The 24972-nt window shown below is 42.8% G+C and overlaps 1 protein-coding gene across 1 annotated transcript in view; it reads left to right on the top strand.

Moving 5' to 3' along the window:
• Positions 1–23973, top strand: part of LOC118125146 (retinoic acid receptor beta) — a 77200-nt gene extending 53227 nt beyond the window's left edge. The window contains exons 4-8 of the mRNA XM_047344244.1: positions 340–500; positions 11472–11648; positions 17671–17875; positions 21513–21671; positions 23592–23973. Of these exons, the coding sequence (XP_047200200.1) occupies positions 340–500; positions 11472–11648; positions 17671–17875; positions 21513–21671; positions 23592–23866 (977 nt within the window). The 3' untranslated portion in view covers positions 23867–23973. The remainder of the gene's footprint in view (positions 1–339; positions 501–11471; positions 11649–17670; positions 17876–21512; positions 21672–23591) is intronic.
• Positions 23974–24972: the final 999 nt, after the last annotated feature.

Below are 24972 nucleotides of genomic sequence, written 5' to 3' on the forward strand. Positions count from 1 at the left end.
GTTTTTACAGCCACTTTTGTTTTCTCCTTATTTGAGACTTTGCCAGTGGCAGTATACTGACAGAAACCGGTTCAGCCGACAGAAGAGTCTGCAGCTCCAAACTTTCTGTCCTTATGTAAGGTCTCGGTTTATATAACTTGACAACTTGCTGCATCTCTTGAAAAGTCACCAGCAAAAAAAGAAAATATGCTTACAAGCAACAAACTTCTGTTGTTCCTTCTTCAAAATGTCTTTGATTTCATTTCCATCCACCAACGTCCACATTTGCCGCGATGATCAAGTCATCCATTTACAGGCTTCATTGTCAGCGCCTAATCCTAATCCTTTGTTCTCCTTCAGCTGTTCGAAATGACCGGAATAAGAAGAAGAAAGAGAGCCCAAAGCCGGAGCTGGCAGAGAGCTACGAGCTGACAGCCGAGCTGGAGAACATCATTGAAAAGATTCGCAAGGCCCATCAAGAAACCTTCCCCTCCCTCTGCCAGCTTGGCAAATACACCACGGTGAGTTTACTGTCCTGCAGTGCCTGGGCCACATCTTTCTGAAAGTACACATCTACACAGTGGGTCATTTATTTGAATCATACAGATAACAGAGCCACAGTGTTTCTCTGATCCTGTGACTCTGCACCGGCCGGGGACAGCGTTTGCATCTTTGATCTGATCTCGCAAACTAGCCCAGAGTGCCGAGCTCATAATGATAATCAATCTCCTGTACTGTACTCTAAATCCACATGTAATGCACCTCCCGAGCTCACACGTACACCGCTGACTGTCCAGGCAAATCCTCGCCTGCACTTCCTCTCCTTCTCCTCTCAATACTTATTGATTTGACATTAAGCCTGATAGAAAGACAGTGAAAGTCATGGATCGTAATAGCACGATGCAACTAACACATCACCCCCCACCCCCCAGGCTCTCTCTGTTGAGACAAATCTGAGATGATAGTAGGATTTGTTTACCCCAGTTCAAAATGTTGCAAGAGTGTGAAGGGAAATTAAAAATAAGAAAAGACTTCTTATGGAGGGAAGACGATGCAGTTTCCAACATCAAACCCTCACCGGGGATGTGCTTGTGAGCCAGACAGCTCCCCATCTGGTTGCTGCAGACGCCGACTCGAGCCTCCAGCTTCTGACATGTCTGAAAAGTAGAATAAATATGGATAATCCACCTTGCATCATTATCTGCTTTTGTAAATCAAGCGACACATTCAGGCGCCGGCTGAGCTGGGTGTCGAGAGCGCTTGTCAGGGTTTGTGCAGGCTTTGTTACCCCTGCCATCTTCCAGCAGAAGTCACAGGCTCAGAGCTCTGTGCAGCCCGTGAACCCTCAAACACCAGGGCCCTGTGCTGAACTGACATCCCCCTGAAAGACCACATAGTGAGGGGATGCTTGGAGAAAGCTCACCCTCGCTGTCCAGTCTCAAAACGCCCGACCTTGTATGAAAAATGATTACAAACCTCTCCTTCCCCTGAGGGGTGGCTCTGTGCTCGTCACGACTCGGTGCAAAGGTCAGAGGTTATGCAGGTGGAAAGAAAACGTCCGGAGAGAGAACCAGCTCGTACACGCCACTGCAAACCCGTCGTTCGGTTGAGTTTGGAGATGCTTCGTCACACAAACAGTTGAAGCTGCAGGACGGCTGACAGCTCTAAATCATGTTGAGCTGGCTGCGCGTTGATTGACACTTAGGAATGGCGGCATTGTGCAGGGAGCTGACAGCGTCTAATGTATTTGTTTTTAAGTTGACTTACATATAGATTACAGTCGGCGGGGAGTGAGCCGTGATTGACAAGGCGCTCCACAAACACTCTTTTGTGGGGAGAGATGGAGCGCAGGAGGGGGTGTATACTTAATGATTTGGTGGAAATCTCATGACACCTGTCAATCATTTAAAATACTGTTTATACCAGGATAAACAAATGTACTCAGCAGCTATAATGTTCAGTAAAGTCTCCCTCGGCGCCGTGATGAAGGTTGTCTCTGACAATGAACCTCAGAGCGGAGATGGGCGAGACATGGGAAAACAGAGCAAATGGGCGGCATGCAGCTGGCGCCGCTGTCGTTCCAGTGTTCAGTCGCCTTCCACCTCCACAGCTCTGTTTTCCCCCTTTCCAGTCTAAAACACAAAGCTGCTAATCGCTGTAACCCCTCTCTTCTCCGCCCTCATCCCATTCAATCTCCCCAAAGACACTTCCTGATTTTACAAAATAATCAGTCGGTATTGAAGCAAAATGCAAAGCTGAAAATAGTAGGACATGATAGCAGAAATATTGCTCCCCGGTTACGATAGTAACCAGTGTTTGCTGTTTGTTGGAGCGGCAGTCGGCCCCAGATAAAGCTTTAATCTGGATCAGTGGTAATTATGCTTGCTCACAGACTGTGAGAAGTTCCTTATTATTAGTGATTGGATCCTGATGCGCCTTTTGAGTCCTCCTCATTGGAAACAGAAGAGAAGCTCCTGCGCCCCTAGATTAGGTTAAAGCTCCAATTATTGTGGTGAAATATTCAAATCCTAGTCTGCAGTGATTTAGGAGTTCATTGCCGGGTTAGCGGAGATAGCCGCGCAAGTGAGAGGGCTTAGCTCGACAATGAATAATGCTTCATTGACAGTGATGGCGATGACAAACGAGCCTGGCACTTTCAAAGACAAAATAAAACATTAGCGCTCTGCGGGGCCCGAGAGGGCTCCAGGCGGCCTCCACTGCTGCTGCACAGTACACGGCCCAGTCTGGAGATATTAGCCACTTTACAGTTTGACCGCCGTCTCCATCCGTCACAGGTGCTGGCTGCTTTTACTGCCTTTTCCCTTTCTGCATCTGTACACACAAGTCTGCTGACGTACAGCACGGCGCTCATTTCCTCACAGCCAGCTTATTCTCTAATGTTGCAACTTCTATGATTTGTTTGAATAAATGACCTTAAATTAAATTAGAATTCCCCGGCAACTTCCTTGTTTCGCTGTATTGAATTATGGGACTGGTGTAATTGACTGGAATTGCGAGGGGGGAGGGGGGACTGTTGAAAAAAGAAAATCCAACCACGAATTATCTCACCCTCCTCCCTCCCTCAGCTCCCCTTTTCAGTCCCCTCTCTTTCTTTCTCTCTCCAGCCAGAGGGAAGAGAGCATGATAAGTTGCTTTAATATCGGTCACCTCCAACCCCCCCAACATATGTGCTTTGTGCAAACACACACTCTCATTCTCTCTCTCTCTCTCTCTCACACACACACACACACACACACACACACACACACACACACACACACACACTGCTTCCTCCGTCCCCATCAAATCAGACGTCAATCAGTGGAATGTGCATCCATAGTGCTGTTGTGTCGACTGCAGCTCGTTATCTGTGATTTAAACACAGAGCAAATGTGCCTCTCACTTAACCCCAGATCATATTTAATGATCTCTCTCTCTGCTGTTCTCTGTCTCCCTCTCTCTCCCACTCTCTCTCTCTCTCTCTCTCTCTCCTCTCTCTCTCTCTCTCTCTCTCTCTCTCTCTCTCTCTCTCTTGGGTGGCCACACAATAGATTGTTTGCTCGTGTCCAGCCGCCGCGGTGCTAACTGCCTCACAGTAACAACCTCAGGGGGATTGATGTGCTGTGAAGAGTAGGGGGGGTTGCTCTAGCTGTCTTCACAGTCACTTCAGTGATGTGGTCGGGGGGCAGGAGGGCGCCGCGGTGTGCGTGGCCTCTCGCGCTGAAACAGTCCCCGGGGCCGGGCTGAAGCCCTGTTCACACCTGGCTTTAACATCTCAGGCGATGCGATCAGCGGACAGCTCTAACTCCGTCGCTTCACACTTGGTATCAGATTGTGCCTCCATAGATGCCTCCAGTGACCACTTGTGACCGCTCTATGTGCAAATAAAAGCTTACAGCATTTTGATTCTAAAATACCAAATGCTGTTGGAGAAGGAGGGAGGGAACAATATACCAAGTGCATAGATGGAAGTTAAAAGAAGAAGTAGAAATTGGGTGTATTTGCAGGCAAAGTGAATCAACCCAAGATGTTTGATGCATTACTATAGTGCCCATTGTAAACCTGCCTGTTTGGAATGGGCTGTTTGCTTGGCCTGCACTAATACTGGTTGCAGCTTTCCTTCTGAAACTAAAGGTGACCTGCTGTAATTAAGACAAAGCAAGTAAAGACTGGCTGCAGGACTATACCAGTCCACAAAGAGCTGTTCTCCTGTTTATTCAATGTTCAGTGAAGCTTGACTCAGTATGCAGAGACCCGAACTGGAGAATCAGTTGTTATTGTCATGAATGCACCCGATGTTGTGAACATGCTGTTGTCATGATCGAATATATCACTGTCATTGATGAGTCCTAGCCTCCGCTGCTACAGAGCACTGGTCGACTATTTATTCAAAGATTATTGGTTTTGAACGAACCACTTGTCCAGGTCACACCAAAACTGACACTGCACTTCAGTTGGCCCTTAACAATACACATGCCAAGTGTGAAGCCGGTGACATGCACGGTTCTGCAAATATGCAAACCACGGACAGAGAGTTCTGTGGAAAGATGGATGTCTGTAGGGGCTTTTCTGAATTTTCAGACATCATGGACAAAGCCATTTTATGTGGTTTGAGAAACAACTAGATGAGTATGAACGACTTCCTCTCATACAGAGGACCAGACGTCCTCTGTATGAGAGGAAGTCCCAGGACACACTCACTGGAAGAACGATGCCACATGCAGCACAGAACACGTCCGAATGTGATCTGAGCGAACTGATCTGAATGGATCCTCAATGCACTTGGGTGCATTCACATCTATCCTCTTGTGAACTCCTCACCCATGATGCATGTCAATGCCAGGTCTGAACAGGGCGGTACGCTGATGTTGAGGTTTGCTAACACACTGAATGCATTATGGATCTTCTCTTTTTTCAGTTGCTTCAGGGGAGTGGGGCTGTAAAACCTGCCTCAGCTTCCCATTTTCTGTTTAAACAAACAAATGTTGAATTGAAAAAACTCCTTGAAAGTGCTTCAGTCAAAAGCCCTCAGACCAATGGAAGCAGATGTGTCATTTTTCTGGGTTCCAGTGTAGAGTTGTTGTTTCTGAAGGCTGTTCCACAGACTTTTCTTCCCAGACAAGAAAAAAACACACTGAGAGCATTTTTGACATAAATGGATTGATTACATAACACCCCTTGAAACTTGACTTTAACATTCTCTTTGTCTGGGTTTTGGTTCTGTTATGTAATGCATACTTTTCTTTGACTCCCTTTTCTGACAGTTGTATTCATTATTTATCTGTTCATACAGTTCAGACTTTGTAATGACAAAGACAGAAACAGGCAGATTTAACCAAATTAATAGTCAACCATAAAGTGGCATCTTTAGGCAGATCGAATCAGTAGGACTGGCTAAAACACACAGAGAGAGCATGTATTCGCTTTGTCCACACTGAGCAGTCTCTCCTCAGTGCTTTGAAGATGCTTTGCTTTTCAGTACAGTTGTTTATGCTGAGTAAACAGCCAAAGTGTCCAAGGAGTTTGTTTGGAGGCGCAAAGCACTCTGTAAAAAAGTATTTTTGCAGTTGTATTCACTATCTGGAAGTAAAAAGCCTATGCAGCAGTCAATTACAGCTTCTCAGGGCTTTGTTTCTGTCCCTCCTGAGGCCTGTGAATCGCAATGTGAACAATCCCTGCTCATTATATGTTTATGCAGGGGCCTGGTCGTGGCACAAACCTTTTCTGATTCTGACAAGAGCACTTTTTATGGATTTCTGTTTTGTTTTTATAAGTTCAAACTCTTCCCCATGAAGCTGGTACTTACCAAAAAAAGGGGAATCAATGGACTTAACTAACCACGAAACAACATTCGGCTGCCCAAGAAACATTCAGTAGCCAAGTTCCCATTTACTTTTGAACCATTTCAACTGTTGGATCTATTTTTATTTGTTTTAAGGACTATACCACAGAATACTTTCTATATTGATGTAAAACTATTTATTTTTAAAGCTCAGACCTTATTATCCATTATTTTACCATTTTATTTAACAAAAAAAAGTAACAGTTCAAACACTTACAGACTGTAAAAATAATTTCTTCCAGTTTCTACTTGTTCCTGGCGAATAACGGTCATGGCAGATGCACAGTATTAATCCGATATGCATTTTACGAGGCAATTTAAAAACAGTGTCTTCAGTACACAGTTTGTCCACCAGGGAGATCTAACAGCTTAAGTTTTACACTGTAAAACTACATATTTGGTCATACTTAATCAAGAACCATATATAAGGAAAATATAAATATTCATGTTTTTTTTATTATTTGCTGACTTTTGGGCAAAATACCCCAGACTCAAGATTCACTTACTAGCTTCTTTCAAGCTGCCATCAGCAGCAGATACGCTTTGTCATGAGCATTAACACTAGTACACGTGAAAACATTTTTTCCAAAGATGGTTTCTGTCATTTCAGGTAAATCTTATCACACTGATATATGTTCATGTTTCTGATAGGTTTGGTTTTAATGAGTTAAATGATGCTATAATAACAGGGTGAAACGTCATGACTGACTCGAGATTGGTCGAGCATGTAGCCTATATTGGCCGGACTTCGATACCATGACTCCACATCGCAAATTGGCTCCAAATGATGTTAGCAGTGGTGCAAGATGGCAGTGGCTGTATCAGATATATTTTAGCGTAATTTTTGCACAGTTAGAGGAAGTGGATACATGTAGTCCATCTTAATGTAGTCTATGGTTTAAACAGACTCAGCTGCCAGTTTATTACACCTAAACCTAAATGCAGTCTTGTATTAACCTCTGCCTCCACGACACTGATGCTCATGATGAAAATGTCCCAATGTAAAAGGTCAAAGCAGCGTCTCAATGCCTCTGTCCTGGCTTTCCTGCACTATGAAGCAGAATTTATGGTTTGCAAGATACCATTCGGTTTATCCCTTGGTTTTCTGGGCTACAATGGTGTTTCACTTTGTAAATCTTCCTGGTATCATACTGAACTCCTAAACTGCTCCAGGGCAGGTTATCTCTATAAACAGATTCTGCTTTGTAGAATTTTCAGATTCTGATCTGTAGAGGCGTATGGAGGTTATCTATCACGAATGCACAGAATAGTAGTCACAAGCGCTTAACCATACTGGTGAGGTAGCGTTTCTATCCTGCAAGTGCACAGAGCAGTATCCATGAGCGCAAAACCATACTTGCGAATGAGAATTCCTACTCTGCATCCACAACTGCAGTTCAGCGTGCACAACTGGGAGCATGGGGCTGAGACAAGCGCAAACTTGCACTTCCCTTTGCACTCGCAGCTGCTTAACTCTGCACGACAGTTGCTCGCTCGTCAAGTAGAATTTTGAGACTTTGGAGGCGGGAACAGTTGCTGATGCACCCCTCGTTCAACACTCCAGTCCCCAGCCTATCTCTGATCTTCTATAAATATTCTTTATTTTCTCTGACATAAAGAATAAGTCGGAGAAAAACAAGAGGAACATTGAGTCAGCCACTTCTATAATGCCCTTAACACATTAACAGTAAGTAGTGCATTAACATGTAACAAAGGCTTTTTGAGTCGACAGCAGTGATCCCCTTAGTTTACGATGGCTACAGAAAAATGAAGGGGGGCACTAACCAATCAATTCCTTTGGAAAATGGCATCAGGGGTTTCTCTGAATGATCCTCATTTTTACAGAGGGTCAGCTCCTCAGCAGGACTGTTCTCCTGTGTAGGAGGGCCCCCTCCTGTCTTCTTTATCTGTTTTTGTCCCTGGCTGCAGATATGTCAAAGCCATTTTCCTCTTGAATATTGACATCGTCCTAAAATACAGACTCAATGAAGTGCTAAAGACTTGGACTATTTAGTAAAGCGAGCCTACACACCACTCTGAATTATGTTTGCTTGACCCTGCCAGGGCTGCAGCTGAAAGAATGAGTGTAAAACTCTCATATATAAACACATGGAATCTGATCAAATACACAAATGTTATTATAGTCAGATCTACTCTTGCAAAATGGATAAGGCAGTGATGTTATATTATATTACAATTATTCGCCAGCTGTCGTCCCTGCACTTTTACCTTTCTTACCTTGATTATTATTATGTGTTCAACTTTATCAAATCTGTCAAATCTCATACTATTGGTCATATGCCACAAACACCGCTGCCTTTCTGTGAACGTGCTCGGTAGACTAATAATGTTGATAACCGCTGTCACGGGACCGCTTAGCGAGACTGCGGTTGTTACACTTAGTGAGGCCAGCTAACGAAAAGATATGTTGAACGTGCTGCGTAGCACAGACGTCCCTTGTCTAACATATATCCAGTACATTGTGTAAAGATCGTCCCTCCTCATTGTGTGAAGTGTTGGTGCGTGTCACCCTCTCTGTGAGTGTGCGCCGTGTGTCCTTGCTACATGTGGAGACTCACCCATGGAGAACAGATGGGCTATTCCATGTTAACCATCACAAAACAGAACGGTCATCAGATGCTCCATCCCCACCATCAGCCAGCGCACCACAGCTCTCCTCTGCTACACCCAGGCCATTCCCCAGCAGCTGCTCTCCTCCGTCTGAATCTGTCACATTATCCCCTGCTCCCATGGCCATTTCTTTCCCCTCCCTTTTTCAAACTGTTTGTTGCAGCCCTAATCCACAGTAAACAATAACCAAACCCTTTTTTTTCAACCATTACAGAATCTCCTCTTTGGATGTTTCCACTTTGGATGCTCCCATGTCTCAGAAAACACTGGTGATAAAGATGAAGCTGAAAAATAATGGGGATCATTACTCTGGGATATGAGAGATGCTGTAGGCATGTAGCTTCTAACAAGTGAGGGGAGATGCTGACATTGTTATCTTTGGAATTAATTCCAATTTCTGTGTTGTTTTATGATTTTAAGTACAGCAAGGATTTGACTCAAAACTGTGTCTTTATCGGGGTAAAACAATCTTTAGAGTTTGAGCCACCAGAATTACAGGATTAAGTGCATTTCCATCCACTTTTTTAATTTGCATTTTCAGTGTTTAAAATGAGGGGAAAAAATAGAAATTCTACATTACGTGGAAATATTGCCTTGAAACCTTGATACGCTGAGGTGAAACAGCTGGTGTGTCAGTAAAAGTAAATGTTCTGCGGATCCAGACTGAGCGATAGTGATGGTCGTGACTTACAAAGGCAACATCTGTATGAACGAAGGCCCCGATAGACCGAGGCTACACAACAGGCATGCAGTTCCTCTCTGCATTTCAGTCTATTCCACTTGGATTGTGCTGGTGCCACGCACGTGGAAACAAATTGAAAGATACAAATACGTACATTCAGATTGTACGACTACAGCACAGATTGTAACCTTCCTCGCATTAAAACATGAGACAAACAGAAATGTCATATACATGTATTTCCATCATTTTTTCCACTGGCTGAGATGGTGCTCTTTTAATTACATCATCTTGCAATAAATGGTGCCCGAGTGGAAAATTAGCTCCACAAGCTGTTTATTTTGATGCACCTGACTCATAATATTCACACTAGTTTAGAGAATGACTCTTTTGCAGATTGATGTTACTTGTGACCTTATTGATGGCTTAGTTAGTGTTTCACTACGTGACAGTGACAGAGCCAGCATACACAATACCAGAGCTCTGACCTGAAGCAGCTAAAAGGGCATCATCCCTCATTTTATTAATCAGATTTAAAACACAACAGGGGCATCCGAACCGACACAAGAACTATTAATTCTGTTATTTTGTGAATATAACATGGGTTGGATCCCGATGGTGACCATGTACAAGCAATGTAAATTAACATCTTTTAACCATATCAATTATGTTTACTAGTGCTTTTAACAGTTTCACATTACTTTTTCATCACACTCCACCAATCTACAGAGGAATGTACTTTTTAACCCCAGGTTTTAGCATCATTATTGATGATGAATTTACTGTTATTTTAACTTAAAGTGGATTACTATTAACTTGCCACAGATGAACATAGACAAACACGACCTGAGTGCCTATATCAGGACCCCCTGGGTTCAGGTTAGGATAGCAGAACTCTATCAGAATCCATTCAACCATTATCTATACAGATTGTCTGGTACGGATTAGGGGGTCATTCCCAGGCGAGAGGAGGGGTATGTTGCCAGCAAATCACAGGACCAACATACAGAGAAAAACAACCAATCACATTCACACCTACAGAGTCATCAATTCACCTTACCCCAAACTGCATGTGTTTAGACTGTGGCAGGAAACCAATATAAGGCCCCGCAGGAGAATTGAGGTTTCTACGTTCTTTTTTCCCTGTTAAAAGGGTTTTTAGTAGTTTTTCCTTACTCTTGTTGAGGGTTAAGGGCAGAGGATCTCACACCTTGTTAAAGCCCTATGAGACAAACTGTGATTTGTGAATATGGGCTATACAAATAAAATTTGATTGATTGATTGATTGATTGATGAGAAGAGCGTTCAAACCCCACACAGACCCTGGCAGTACTAAGAACCTTATAGGTGTGAGGTTACAGTGATAACCACATTGATTGTTAACACCCATCAGAGCTTATCGATGCACATCTTGTCATGTTGACCATAGTTGTGCACAATTACGGGTTATGACCAGCAGATCAGGAACTCTCCCTTTTTCAATTGAATTGAGCCTCCAAAACGTTAAGATAATCAATTCAACTCATAGTAAGAGTTTACAACCCATCTAACTGGTTGTGTTTATATATTATTTCCCCTATTGAAAGAAATAATGACATAAGTTACAAAAGTAGGACCCAAGTTGAAATAAATTGACAGTGTATAAAGTGGCAGAGTGAGTTTTGCTATAAGAGGTAGCTGAAGCCATTTGTTGTTTTAATCAATGGCCATAAATAGCAGTTAGGATACATATTTTCAGACTTCATACCACGGCTTCTCCTCTGCTCTGCCACACTGCTCACCCACTCTTAACTTCCCTCCCTGTCATCTGTTATTCCTTCTCTTTCTTTCCTCTCTCTGGTCTCTTACAGCACATTTATTTCCACTCTTTCCTCTTGCCGTATATTGCGATCAGCTATGTCTTTATTGTTCCCTGGCTTTCACCCGTCCTGCTTCCCTCCAGTGTAGGCTCTGGACGGTGTAGCTGTATTAATGGCAGCTCTGGCTTCAAACCGCCCTGCGCTACCTGTCACAGCTCTGTTTCTGCATCCCATCATTGCATAAGCATCCCACTGGCACTGTTATGCTCATTATTGCAGGGCCCGGCCACCCGGCTCGGCTCAGCTCGGCGTATTCACAACAACAATCCTGCCAGTGTTTTTGAGAGCTCTGGTCTTATGGAGCCTATTTACTGTAGGTAACTGACACATATGGAGCAGAGTGAAGAGGGTGCACTGAGGAGATCATTAGCAACAGTCTGTGCAATGACGAAAGTAGCTGCCTCTTCGCCTGACGGCTTGTTCTCTGTTTGTGTGTGTGTGTATTTGTGTGTGTGTGTGTGTGTGTGTGTGTGCCTCACAGAACTCGAGTGCAGACCACCGTGTGAGGCTGGACCTGGGCCTGTGGGACAAATTCAGCGAGCTGGCCACCAAGTGCATTATCAAGATCGTGGAATTTGCCAAACGAGTGCCTGGCTTCACGGGGCTGACCATCGCAGACCAGATCACGCTCCTGAAAGCTGCCTGCCTGGACATTTTGGTGGGTGTCATTCTATTTTGGAGAAATAAACTTGTTGTTTAGAGAAATAATACTATTCCTTTTGTTTACTGGCAGACACCAGATGTCTCCTACTACACTGAGAAAACAGTTCTTAGTGTATTGGCACTCAAGTCCTCATGTTTCCACATAAAAAATCTTCAAGGTGCATATACTGGACAAAAAGGCTTTTAAGCCAGTTGTGTTGTTTGAAGTGGTAAAATAAACAGAAGAGGTTGCATGAAGTAAGAAAGTGTGTGAATGAAAACCACAGAATATACTGTGGGAGAGCTGTATGAATGTGTGTGAATATGGTGAATGTGAGTCTATTGACGATTTACATTGAAATTTCAATGATACACATAATTGTTTATGGCGAGTGTCAATTTTCAGATCAACATAAGGAATAAACTGGTTAAATCATCCAGACCCTGGTGACACAAGAATTCTCAGTATTAAGTATTTTATGTTTTTATAACAAGATAAATGATCAGAATTAAAGACAATCAGTCAACACAACTGTCTGTGATTTTCTTCAAAGATCAAAAACTGGGTTAGTTGTTTCTAACCTTTTATTTTTTGCAGTGTGCACAGGGTTCCAGACAGTGTCACTTTTCTACCTTTTCATCTATATCAGTAATTATACTGAACTAGTTTCTCTTTAATGGAGTTGCTGCAAGAAGCACAGTTTAGATGTTTCTTCAGTACGAGAGTAAACTCTTAAAATATTCAGTAATGAGCTAAAAACCTCTCTAGAACTGCTCCCAGCAGTGATATAACACAGTTATATAAACACACCTCTTTACTGAAGAGGGAGTCGTCTGCCTTGGTATATTGTAATATTTATCCTCCTATTCCCTTTCCTGTTCCTCGGTGTGTTGGAATCTATTAATGTGTTTAGAGTCTGTGGTGAGCCTCAGATCTCCGGTGGCTTTAAGCCCGGCTCCCATTAGACCAATCCTCAGATCTTATTGGATGACCTCCTCAGCTGGCCAATGGGAGTCAGGAAGTTCAGATAAATTGATCATGCCAGTCAATTCAGTTCATCACGAGGAGCAGCAGTCTGTAGTAGAGGTTAGATTAGACATGCAGACACATTTCTCAGCCCCTAATCTTTTTTTAGGACGGTTGCCTGTGTTTTTGAATGTGGGGCATTCACTCCTCGCACTGCATTTGTTAATGATGCTGTGTGCTCTTTATGGAGCACAGACGCAGAGATGTCTGCAGAGTCTGCCGCCTGCCAGCGGGTAAATGTTTGTTATTTAGGGCTTGTGAAGTGGAGCAATGTACTGTAATGTAGCCACAGTAATGAGATGGAAAAAGGCAAAATGGCTGTCTCTCTTCCTCGTCTGTCTCACTCCTGCATGCTTGGCGTGTGTATGTGTGTGTGTGTGTGTGCGTCCGTGCGTGTGCGCGTGCGTGTGTTTAGGGGAGAGTATATTTAGGCTAATATAATTAGGGACAGTTTCATTCTTTTTTTCAATCATTGCCACATAATAATTATTCCTGCTTTATTATAATCTTAAAATGATAAATACAGATTGAAGTAAAGCTTTATTTTTAATTAAACTTGGGTCTAATAGAACTTAATAGCTAGCTACAAGACAGGGAGCTAGCTAAAGACATATCAAAGGAGGAGGAACCATAACCACATGGATTTCCCACAACCCAATGCCAATTGTTCTTATTAATGACTTATGATTGATATTAAATGTACATCATTAGTAAATACTGACTTAAAAGGTGAGCAGGTCGGTCTGAGGTCAAATGATTGGTGCTGGATTATCAACACGATTTTATGTTATATGTGTAATATTAACATTATATCAATATTTCATCTTATCTTACTTGGTTATCGCAACACCTCTAGTGCAGTAAAAACGAGCTCATCACAAGTCAGATAGACTCACACACAGTCATTTGAGCTCTCTCTCTCTCTCTCTCTCTCTCTCTCTCTCTAACTGTCTCTGAAACTGCTGATCTGCTGACATTCCGTTTAGTTCTGTAGACGGAAACATCTTGTTAATAAGAGAGGCCAGACCGGTTGGATCTGACAGAGAGGCCATGGTAACTCAGATAACCACTTTTTACTAGAGAGAGTAGTAAAGAGGCTGCAGGGACACAGACTCACCAGCACAGGACAGGTGAAGACTGAACAAACGTAGCCTGGTCTGATGAACCTGGATTTCTGCTGAGGCTGCAGAATCTGGTGTCAAGAGCATGAATCCATGGAACCAGCCTGCTCTGTATCATCTGACTGCTGGTGGTGGTGTGACGGTGGGAACGTTTTCTTGACAACCTTTGGGTCAGTAAATACCAATCAGTCTTCATTTGAATGTCACTGTCTGAGTATTGTTGCAGACCATGTTTGTCCGTTTGGCCACAGTTTACCATCATCTAATGGCTACTTCCAGTAGGATAAAGTAAAAGTGTCAAACTAGTTTCCTGAATATGGCAGTGGGTTCAATGAACTTCAGGGACCATTGGGTGTTGGCTGTGGCTCAGGGGTAGAACGGGTTGTCCTCTAACCAGATAGACAGCGGTTTGATCCCAGTCTTCCCCATTCCGCATGCTGAAGTGTCGTTGGGCAAGATACTGAACCCCAAAATGCCCCTGTCGGCTGTGCCGTTCTCATAGAAAAAGCTGCTGCCCATAGATGCACTGTATGAATGTGTGTGTGAATTGGTGAATGGCAAAAAAACGGTGAACCCACAGCACTTGGAGTGGTCATCAAGACTAGAGAAATGCTATATATATACTGTATATATACAGACCATTTACCATTTACCTCTACTGTCGCCAGATGTGAACCCAGTAGAACCTTTGTTTTTTGGTTGAACATGAATGTGTAGCTGACAAATCTGCAGAAATGATGGAGTCATGTCAACATGCAGCAGAATCTCTGAGGAACGTTTCCAACATATTGTTGGATCAATGTCATGAAGAACTGTTTGAAGAACAGTGGGAAGAACCACCCAGTATGATTATTGTTATACGGCCATTGAGCATATATCTCTTACATACATAAACAAACCTGCATAAATGACTCATTAATTATTAATAAACCCATTGATTACAAATCATAAATGATTATAAAAGAGTTCTCTCAGCAGCCTGATGTATCTGTCTTTAAAAGACATGAACCATAACAGAGGTCGTGATAGAAAGGATGATCTGCATTTCGGTGGGGGCATGTAAAATCTATGATTAATGCATGAAGATGCATATTAATGTGAGGTGTAAATGCAAAGTAGCTAAACAACATGCACACATATCCTGGGTTAATGAATGCTGACGATAACCAGGAATAGATTGTTATTCACTTTGAGTATGTTTCTATCAAGTTCAGTTTCTGTGGCAGTGCCACGTTAATAAATGAGTTTTCATTGATATAGTCCCACTAATCAGGTGTGGCTGAGCAGTGGAGCAGCAGTGACCTCCCGGGGAAACAGAGGTGAGAAGTTGAAGGCTGTGGTGACTTTCTGGCTCCCACTCAGCCATCAGCATCCCTTCACCAGCACATTTCTGTGGTGAAGGGCGTAGGTATTGTGCACCAGGCCTGGGCGAGGGAGTGTCATAGTAAAGATCAAACACCGTGTGTGTGTCTGTGTGTGTCTGAGCGCAGGCCTGGCCAGCCGGTGTGAGTACTGCCAGTAGCCATGTTTTATTCTGTTTCATGTTGCAGACACGCCTGCCACTCACTGTCAGAAGCATCCCACTCAAATAGCTTCAAAGGTTCCTGTAGGCTTCACATCCACCGTCACTGGCTTCATTAGGTGTTCACACACACACACACACACACACACACACACACACACACACACACACACACACACACACACACACACACAAACACACACGCACACGCAGTGCAGTGCAGCAGGGAGACCCAAAGGTTATTTTCTTTGAGTGTGTGGAAGGTCATTGTTTTGGCTGTGCCTCTTCTCTCTGTTGCTCTTTCTGGGAAACTTGGTTGAGACTTCTCACAGATTCACACGTACTCACATGTAATGGTAACAACCTTCTCACAGTCTGGGAGAATGACTGTGAGAAGGCTGGTACTGTTAATTATGTGTTTGCATATTTATGGCCATTTTGTATATTTCGTGTCTTTATTTCATTGTTATGAAAGTCAAAAAACTTGCAGTGTTTTTTTACCTTAGGTTGCATGAATAGATTTTCTGCCCACAAGGGGGCAGCAGAACAAACTAAGAATAGCATATAACATATTTTTACCTTATAATCTACATCCAATATGTTAGCATTACAACATTACAATGCGGAGCAACATACACCTTTGTTGCAGATGTGTCTGGTAACTAAACATGTTCCTTCAATGTTCAGCTACTTTATTTCCTGATAAAAACACCTGGATCTTATTTAATTGTAACACTATGTTTTTCAAGAGTTATCTGCTACTTTTGTTCTACATGTGTTTGGAACTGGATATGGAGTGTATCAAAGACTTTTCACTGAAAACAGCTGCTTGCTGTCGCTGGAAATCAGGTCCTGGTGGGATGTGTAGATAAAGCAACGCACAAAAAAGTGCGGAAAATAGTGTGAGAAATGCCCAGTGGCAAAGTGGAGGTCCCACACACACAAATAAATAAATAAAGTAATAAAATCAACATGTTTATATTTTGATTATTTAGATGCTCTCCATATGCTCTCCACTAAGGCTTGTGTGATAAAACACTCAGATTATAACCTTTACAGTATCCGGGCGGCCCCGCAGGTCAACAAGTGACTCTGCTCATTTCTAATCACTCACACATCATAATCTACGTAAGGAACTTCTCTCCTCTCTGCAGGAGTGTGTGTGTGTGTGTGTGTGTGTGTGTGTGTGTGTGTGTGTGTGTGTGTGTGTGTGTGTGTGTGTGTGTGTGTGTGTGTGTGTGTCTGTGTGTGTGTGTCTGTGTGTCTGTATCTACCTGTCTCCGTCAGTTATATAAATATAAATATTTCGTAAAATACAACCTGACCTTTCTTTTTTTACCAGTAACAAGATTAAAGGTGATGCACATCTTTTCACACTGAGCCAATAAAACAAGATGTAAAGTATCTTAATTTAATTCGTCAATATAGTTTTTTTTTAAGCTACATGTGACAATATTTCCTCGTGTTTTATTTCCTGTTCCATTGAAGTGTGGATGATTTTGCAACCAAAATATGAACGTTTATTCAGTCACTTTCAGTCCTTCTCACATCTCCTCTGTGAAATTGTAAGTATGGCTTCCCATCATGAAGGTCCAGTAATAATGTGGGTATCTGATATGATGCTCATTTTGGTTTGGGACTTAAAATTTAATTTATGCTGTGAGCACCACAAAGTAAAGCATGTTGTGACTGATCAGTGTGTCTCTGCGGCCTCATTCTGAACCATCACTAATATGATTTCAAACTGATTTTGTAGCTTCAGTGGTTTTCTTTGGCTCCATGCTTTGATTAAAGAACGTTACCTGCTCTAAAGTCCTGACTGATCAGTTTACAGCTTTGATATTTGAGGTATAGTGAAGTCGCCACAGTATATCAACACTACTGTATGTAAAGAAAGAAGAAGAAAGTAAGTTTTAGCAAATCAGCCCCACTGTAAAAAGACATCTGTACTAAAGACATTATAAATGTATGTAATACCTTTATTTGTTTTTTATTAAAACGTACTGTAATGCTTTAGAAACCAGTTATACAACCATTAATAAGAACACATTTGAATTGCCAGGTTGAGCAGAAAGGAATCAGTAGAAAGTGGTACAGTTAAATCCTCCTTATTTCCTGCTTTGTCTTGTGGATTATAGCTGGATTAAGTCTTATACTTTTAGTTTGACTCAACCAAACCAAAGGTTTTTCATTAAAAATAATGAAAGTGAACAAATGCTCAGTCAATGTTCAAACTCAGCTTCAAGACGTTCGAAGCAAACTGTCTGCAGCTTCCCCTCTATGGACGAACCCTCCAGTTTATAGTCACATAAGGTTTCACTAAGTCCCTGCTGACCGAGCCTCTCTCTCTTCCTTCCCCCCCTGTCAGATCCTGCGCATCTGTACGAGGTACACCCCCGAAAAGGACACCATGACCTTCTCGGATGGGCTGACCCTCAACCGGACGCAGATGCACAACGCTGGCTTCGGCCCTCTCACTGACTTGGTGTTCACTTTTGCCAACCAGCTGCTGCCCATCGAGATGGACGACACGGAGACAGGCCTCCTCAGCGCCATCTGTCTCATCTCTGGAGGTGGGCAAACCGGGGCAGAATGGGGAGGAGTGGTGGGGGGGCAGTGGGGAAGAAGGACAAGATAAGAATAGAAGGCGGAGAGAAAGGAAGAGACACACATGTAAATGCAACCTATCATCACAAGTTGCATATAATGTGTCATATGTTGTCATCAGCTCGTTGAGCTGCCCCTTAGTGGCCAAATTATGAATTTATGTCACTTTGAAGTGAGTAAATAGGTAAACCCAGCATCAAGACATAAAATATACAAACTGCACACATAGCTAACAGTAACTTCCTGTCACATGTTGCATATGTGGCTGTTAAACTGTGAGCAGTCCAACAGCAAAAGTACGTCTTTAAAGTTTGACAGTGTTAAATCGTAACTCCAACATTTCAACTCAAAGGGGAACTCTGGTATTTTTCATCCTGCGCCCTGTGTTTATAAATGTGGTGGTGTAAATGAATGATACTTACAAGGGCTGTGTCCAATACCACCCACTCATTCACTAAGCCCTACTTCACTATATACTATATCCTTTACATAGAAGTCACTATATACTATATAGTGACTTCTATGTAAAGGATGATAGTGACCTAATTTACAAAAGAAAAAAAGCTCTTTCAGACACTACCCAGTGCATTTCTTCTGCCCCGGTAATTATGTCATTGTTCTAGGATTATGACAGAACAATAACAACGATGTTGGCCGGTGGAGAAATACCATAATACATTTCAAATGTTTATTTTACACTACATCAATACAAGTAGGTAAAAAGCGTATTTAATGACCCTGTTTAAATGTAGAAATAAACTTGTTTGCCACTGTTTGTGCTGGGATGCACTGCTCTGCTCTCATTTTACCGCCACAATGTGCCAGTCATAAAAAATTGATTTAAAAAAAAGGATGTTCAAGCGGACTATCTTCAAATCGGTCTGTGAACCTGTCCGTCTTTATCCTCGCGATACTTGCGATGTTTTTGATGAGAGTGAGAAGGAGAAGAGAGAGAAGGCTGAGACGTGCTGCCCTTTCTTCCTCGTCTCTCCGCCATTTTTCTTCCCGTTAATGGCATGAGTGCAATGCATGATGGTATATACCGGTTAGTGACCATCGGTTGTACACCACTTTCATGATGCACTGCGATACCCTTTGTCCACTATATAGGATATAGAATATTGGACTAAACATCACCCAAAACACACTGTGACAGTGACAGTGACGCAGTTCAGCAGAGCTTCGGTAGGTTCACTGGTAGAGGAATCACTCAGTTTGAGGGGGAAAGTGAATCAGCCTCCACCTGAGTCTGAAACCAGGTCAACCACAGGTTGCTGTCAGTGAGGCAGCGCTGTTGTGACTGGAGAGAGAGAGCAGGGAGAGGAGAGAGATGACGGGCAGGTATGTCACAGCAAGAATCAGTTCGCTGAGTGGAATGTTTGAACTGCCCCCCCCAAGAGAGAAGAGGCTGCTTGTTTTCCACCACCATACTTCAGGCATGACTAATGCCCTCATGTGGCTACGCGCACATTAACACACATGTCTGTAACGCACACACATGCATATTCAAACACACACACACACACACACACATGCACAAAGTGTTCCTGTATGTCCACTGAAAGTCACACAGCGTCTCCTCTAATTATCACGCTCCCCTCTACCCGTCATTTTCATCAGCGCTCCGGCTCCTTCGCCGCTGGGTTTTCATTCAACAATATATATTTATATACTCAATCCCCAGAGCCTCAGCAAATATTTCAGGCTCTTGCATAATCCGAGGAAAGTGCGAGACACCTCTGATTGCATCTGTAATCATGCTCCTTGTCTGCAGGCCCAGCAGCTTCTGATTTCAATGCACACACTGCCACCCTAAGGCCTAAAGGTGGATTGAAATGTAATCTTCAATGTGACTTTTTTTCAGAGCTGACATTCAGATAAAATAAGACATTACTGGGTTTTATTTCTTTCACTTTTTGATTCTCAATTGATGGTTGAATCTATATAGTTTCCCATCAGGATTTCTCATCTACCAAGTTCACATATTCAGTTGTCTCGTTGAGCAGTGGTCAAACACCCAGACATTTTACAATCACAAGAAACAGAGAGTAGTTTAAAAATCAATTAAAAATTTTTTTTTAAATGTCAATGATCAAAGTACTGGAAACTGCAAACGTCCTGTAGTATATCTTACTAAGTGACTTTAAATGATGACAACTCTTTCTCCTCACTGAAGGATCGGCAGGTCAGTCATTCCAAGTTCTGTTCAAACCAACAGAGATTTGTTTTAAAGGATGGGTTCACCTGTTTTTCAATGCTGTGTTAAAAGTCTTTTTTTTTTCCAAATCCCCAAAGTGCCTCCCTGTTGAGCTGTGCTGTCGGGACAATCAGAAAAGACTTTTACACTAAATAAAGTGAGACTCATATTAACAAGTGAACCTCAGCCTCCTGCTGCTTTAACATGCTCAGGTAAAGGTGGCAGCATTTTTTAGCATCCCCATCACTTTCATTGGAACTGATTAAGGAAGTGATTACAGCAAGAAATAACAGGAGGAACAGTTAGTAAATGTACTTTGCATGCGTGTCATTTTTTAAGATCGATTGGAAATATGTGAACCAATCTTTTGAAATCTAAAAGATAGTGAATGTGAGAGCTGAATTCTTAGAGTATTTCCCCCTGATGGCATCATGCAGTCTGGAATCAGAGGATTCAAACAACCTTAAAAGAAGGTCCTTTTTACATCTTGAGTTTTGTTTGTGTAGCTCTGATCATCAGCTATTTTGGTTGTGATAATGTTTAACTCTCTGAGATCTCTGAATGCCAAACACCACCATGACTCGGCCCAATGGGATTTTAAGTTAGAACAGTATTATCTTTACCAACTCCCAGTTAACAAAGATGAAACCCAAGTTGTGATACAGAATTGTGTCAAAGGGAAATCGGAAAGCTGCCATAGTTTAATGTAATTGTAATGAGGAGTCCACTATATTGTTATTGGGTCTGCGTATGTAATAAGCAGCAGCTACCACCTTGGATGCTCGGGGGTTGTGAAATCTGCTGGATATTCCAAATGGAGAATATTTTCTGTGATGAAAATAAACCCAAGCTAAGTCTTCTCAACATTGCCAGTGGCTACATGTGATGCACAATAAAGCCAAATAAAAACCAAAGGGAACTACCGGCTAAAAAGTCCTTAATGTTTTTGGAATGGGGGATTTGAGCCAGTGTCCCTGTTCAGAGAGCAGAGGCCTCTGGTGCATCTGACCACTGAGTCATTCTAATAATCACTATGTGCAGGGAAGTGGTCTCTGGATAGATGCACGGCTTTGAAAACCACATCTGCCGAGCAGCTTTGCTTCTAAAACCGCACAGTTATCAGAGCTGAGCACAACCAGTCAGAATAAAGGACTTAAATGAGCGTTCTGCTCAAGTTATCTAATTGTAACCATCGCGGCAAATTCTCCTCTGCAGCAAATGAGCTGACATAATGAGATAAACTCTTCCTTCTTAATCAAACCAGGCTTCATGCTGTGATACATGTATTAGCCTCTAGCTTGTCTACATCAGATAAGGCAAAGACATGGATTTGTCATAGCTGAGCCTCAAGTCTGACTGGATTTTGTGTGTGTGTGTGTGTGTGTGTGTGTGTGTGTGCGTGTCAGATCGTCAGGACCTGGAGGAGCCCTCCAAGGTGGACCAGCTCCAGGAGCCACTGCTGGAGGCTCTGAAGATCTACGTGAGGAAGCGCCGTCCCAGCAAACCACACATGTTCCCCAAAACCCTGATGAAGATCACAGACCTGCGCAGCATCAGTGCTAAAGGTGGGAAGGAAATGTCACCTTACGCTTGCACCACACGTATCAGCTCACTGCAGTTACAAATAGCAGGAGGCATCCACGTCTGCCTGCATGTCAGAGACTGATATTCCTGCATTGACGCGAAAGCACTCAAACGCTGGAGGCTGACAGGCTGCTATCATTGTGAGGAGAATTATCAAATAAGCTGGTGTCTTGCTGCAATGTGACACGGAGAAATTGAAAAAAGGTTCAACTTTATGCAAATGTTCTCTGACGTGGGCCGGGAGAGGTTTTACTCGGGACCGTCAGTAAACTGAGAGAAGGAGAAAATCAACCTTGGAGTTCTTTCAAAGTGACACAGAGACATTGGATGAACGGCTGTATCAGAGTTATGGACTAAAACAAAACTTACTGTGACAAAACATTAGAGGTCAGACATAATGGATGTCGCTCTTTGATGTGAACTTGAATTTTTGTTCTCGCTCGGCTGCTGGTTGAGTGAGTTTTGGTCATAGAAAGATAAGAAAGATACCGTTGGAATGCCCTTGTGTTGTAGGAAATGAAGCAGCATGATCGTCGTTAGTGGCTTTGTGGACATGTTTAGTTTGTGTGCTTCGTGGACATGCTGATTTAGTTGCTTGGTGTTTGAATTGTGTTTGGTTTATAGGTGAAAATGGTTGTTATGTGCGGTGATAGCATGTATAGCATGTCCATATTGACATCTACATTATTTTACCTTTTCAGTGTCTGTAATGTTCACCGGAGACCCAGTGGGTTTCAAGAGGTTAAAAAACAGATAAGACGAGTGTCAAAGTTGTTTATTCAACTTTGAGTTCTTTAAACTTGCACTGAGATATGAGTACCAGGATGGTGAACTCAAAATGGTCAAAAAGTCGGGCATTTCTCACACTCGATAGTTGCCATCTTGACTACTTAGTGGAAAAGGGGGGACTACCCAGTTATCTTCAAACTTGGGGAAATGGCTGCTGAGTAAGGACTAATAAGCAAGTTGTGATATAATGGGGGACACACAAGAAAGTACAACATTCATTTTTACATCAAATGAACACAGTATGTGGTGGGTGTTTTGGTGGGTGACAATCGTGGCATGTTCTGATCGTTATTGTGAATATTCAGTTGCAAAACTTTACAGGAAAGGTGACAAGGAACACAAGGAGGCAGCACCTTCTCGACACTGGCTGCCTGTAAAACACTATAGATTGAAAACATCTTTGATCTGTTCCATGTATGTTTTGGACTGACTCACAGTGCTGAGCCGTAAACCCTATTTAAGCTTTGTGGCAGCCTCAAACGCTTCTATCAACCTTCCACAGACCTCAGCTCCTTGACTTTGGAATCTTTATTGTAGAGTTTCCTACTCTTTATCTCTGCTCTTTATCTTCCCTTTAAACCCTTTGTTTAAACTTGGCTTCTTGTTGTTTCCTTGGTTTATCTGATTCCTCTCCCAGCTTATTGTCTTACTACTGCTTTCACTGTTTGTATCGGTTTCATTTGTGTCCTAATCCTTTACTTTTTCTTAGTTTAACTTTTTGGTTTGATATTTTCTCTTCTCTGTATTTTCTGGGCTAAAAAGCAGGTTACTGTTGCGATTAAAGTGCACAATACAAATTAAATTGTTTTAGTATACAGTTTTTTTATAACAATTATTTTACAAAGGATGTCTGATCAAGAAATCCTGTTGAAACTGCTTCATTTTGCTTTAGAATCAATACAAATTTAAATATCTTCACTCAATGTCCATTCAGGACATTGTTTTGGAGCTTTCGACATGTCTGGTGGTTTTCAATGGATAAATCGTTCAGAGGCTCAGACAAAGCCAGTCAGAGGACCTTGAATTCAGATACTTCTCTAACAACTTTTTCTAAAATCAAGACATAACTTTCATCCCCCAATTTTGTCTACCACCCTCATTTTGTCTTGCAGGAGCAGAACGCGTCATCTCTCTGAAGATGGAGATCCCAGGTTCCATGCCGCCGCTAATCCAGGAGATGCTGGAGAACTCGGAGGGCCAAGACAGCCAGGGCAACAGCACTTCAGCCAAGGCCGCGGAAGGTGAAGGGGAAGGGGAGGGGAGGGGAAGGGGAAGGGGAAGGGGAAGGGGCCAGCCCCAGCGGCAAGGACAGCCCCCACGAGGACACCCCTGCCCAGGAGTCGCCGGGTTCCTTGGACACAGAGGAGGCTGCAGCCACACCTCCTAGCGAAGAGCCCTAGGAGAGTGCACCCATGGGTGCCTCTGAGACTTATTCTGACATTTCTTTGCACACAAAAAAAGAACAGCCGGCAAGGAGTAGACCCCCCCCCCCCCCCCCCCCCCCCATGCCCAACCTCTCTGCCCTGACTCTCCGACGCTTGGTATTATGTTATCTTTATATCCTTCTTCTCCCATTCCTCTAAAACTCCCTCCTTTAAAAAGAAAACGTCAACACGGAGGCCTCAAAGGATTACGGTTTGTGTATAATGCTGAACTGAGCTCTCATTTGTAATGGCGTCTCTCTGGGACTGTGACAGGAAGGGGCGTGGCCCTCACAAACCGCCAGAGATGATACTCCTCAGGTCTCCTGTGTAACTCCTTATCTGCATGACAGGAGTTGGATAAGTGGTTTTACTCCTCTCTCTCTTTCTCTTTCCTACTCTGTCCTCATCTCTTTCCCTCTCTCATATTGTTGGCATACGTACATTGTACATACCATCGTATGGTTAGATCTCTGTTTCTATGATGAATTTTGTGGTGCTTTTTTCATTGTCTTAAATATTATCTTTGAGGCGATACATCAAGGTTTGAAGAGGGACAAATTGTAAGTCCTTCAAAAAGTTATCTAGAATGTTATTGCATATTGACATTATGGAAGTCTAATATTTTATATTTGTTGCTATATTTAAAACAGTTTTTGTCTTTTAAAACACTTACTCGTTCATGTCTCTACATGAATGAGTTTACATCCACACCGCCAGAATGCGAAGCTTCTCTCCATATCGACAGCCGAGTCTGCTCATCTGTTTTCTCAAAGGAGGGAAGCACAACAGCAAAAGCCTTTGACACACACTCATCAGATTGACCGCGTCTGTTTAGCTTTCCAGTCTCGGCATGAACCGCAGAGACCCGACGTACCAGATTAGATTTAGAATCGGCCTGCCTATGAAATTAACTCATCTGGTGGCTGTATCTCCTCCGTAAATCAGTTTACCTCACTGTCAAAACAAATTGGGCAAATTAGGTTGTTGATAGATACCAGAGATTTTTCTGCAACAGGCTGTGATCACACAGGACACCCTATACTTCTACTGGACCATGACTCCACTTTAA

The sequence above is a fragment of the Hippoglossus stenolepis genome, chromosome 17, assembly GCF_022539355.2.
Source record: "Hippoglossus stenolepis isolate QCI-W04-F060 chromosome 17, HSTE1.2, whole genome shotgun sequence".
Lineage (NCBI taxonomy): Eukaryota > Metazoa > Chordata > Actinopteri > Pleuronectiformes > Pleuronectidae > Hippoglossus > Hippoglossus stenolepis.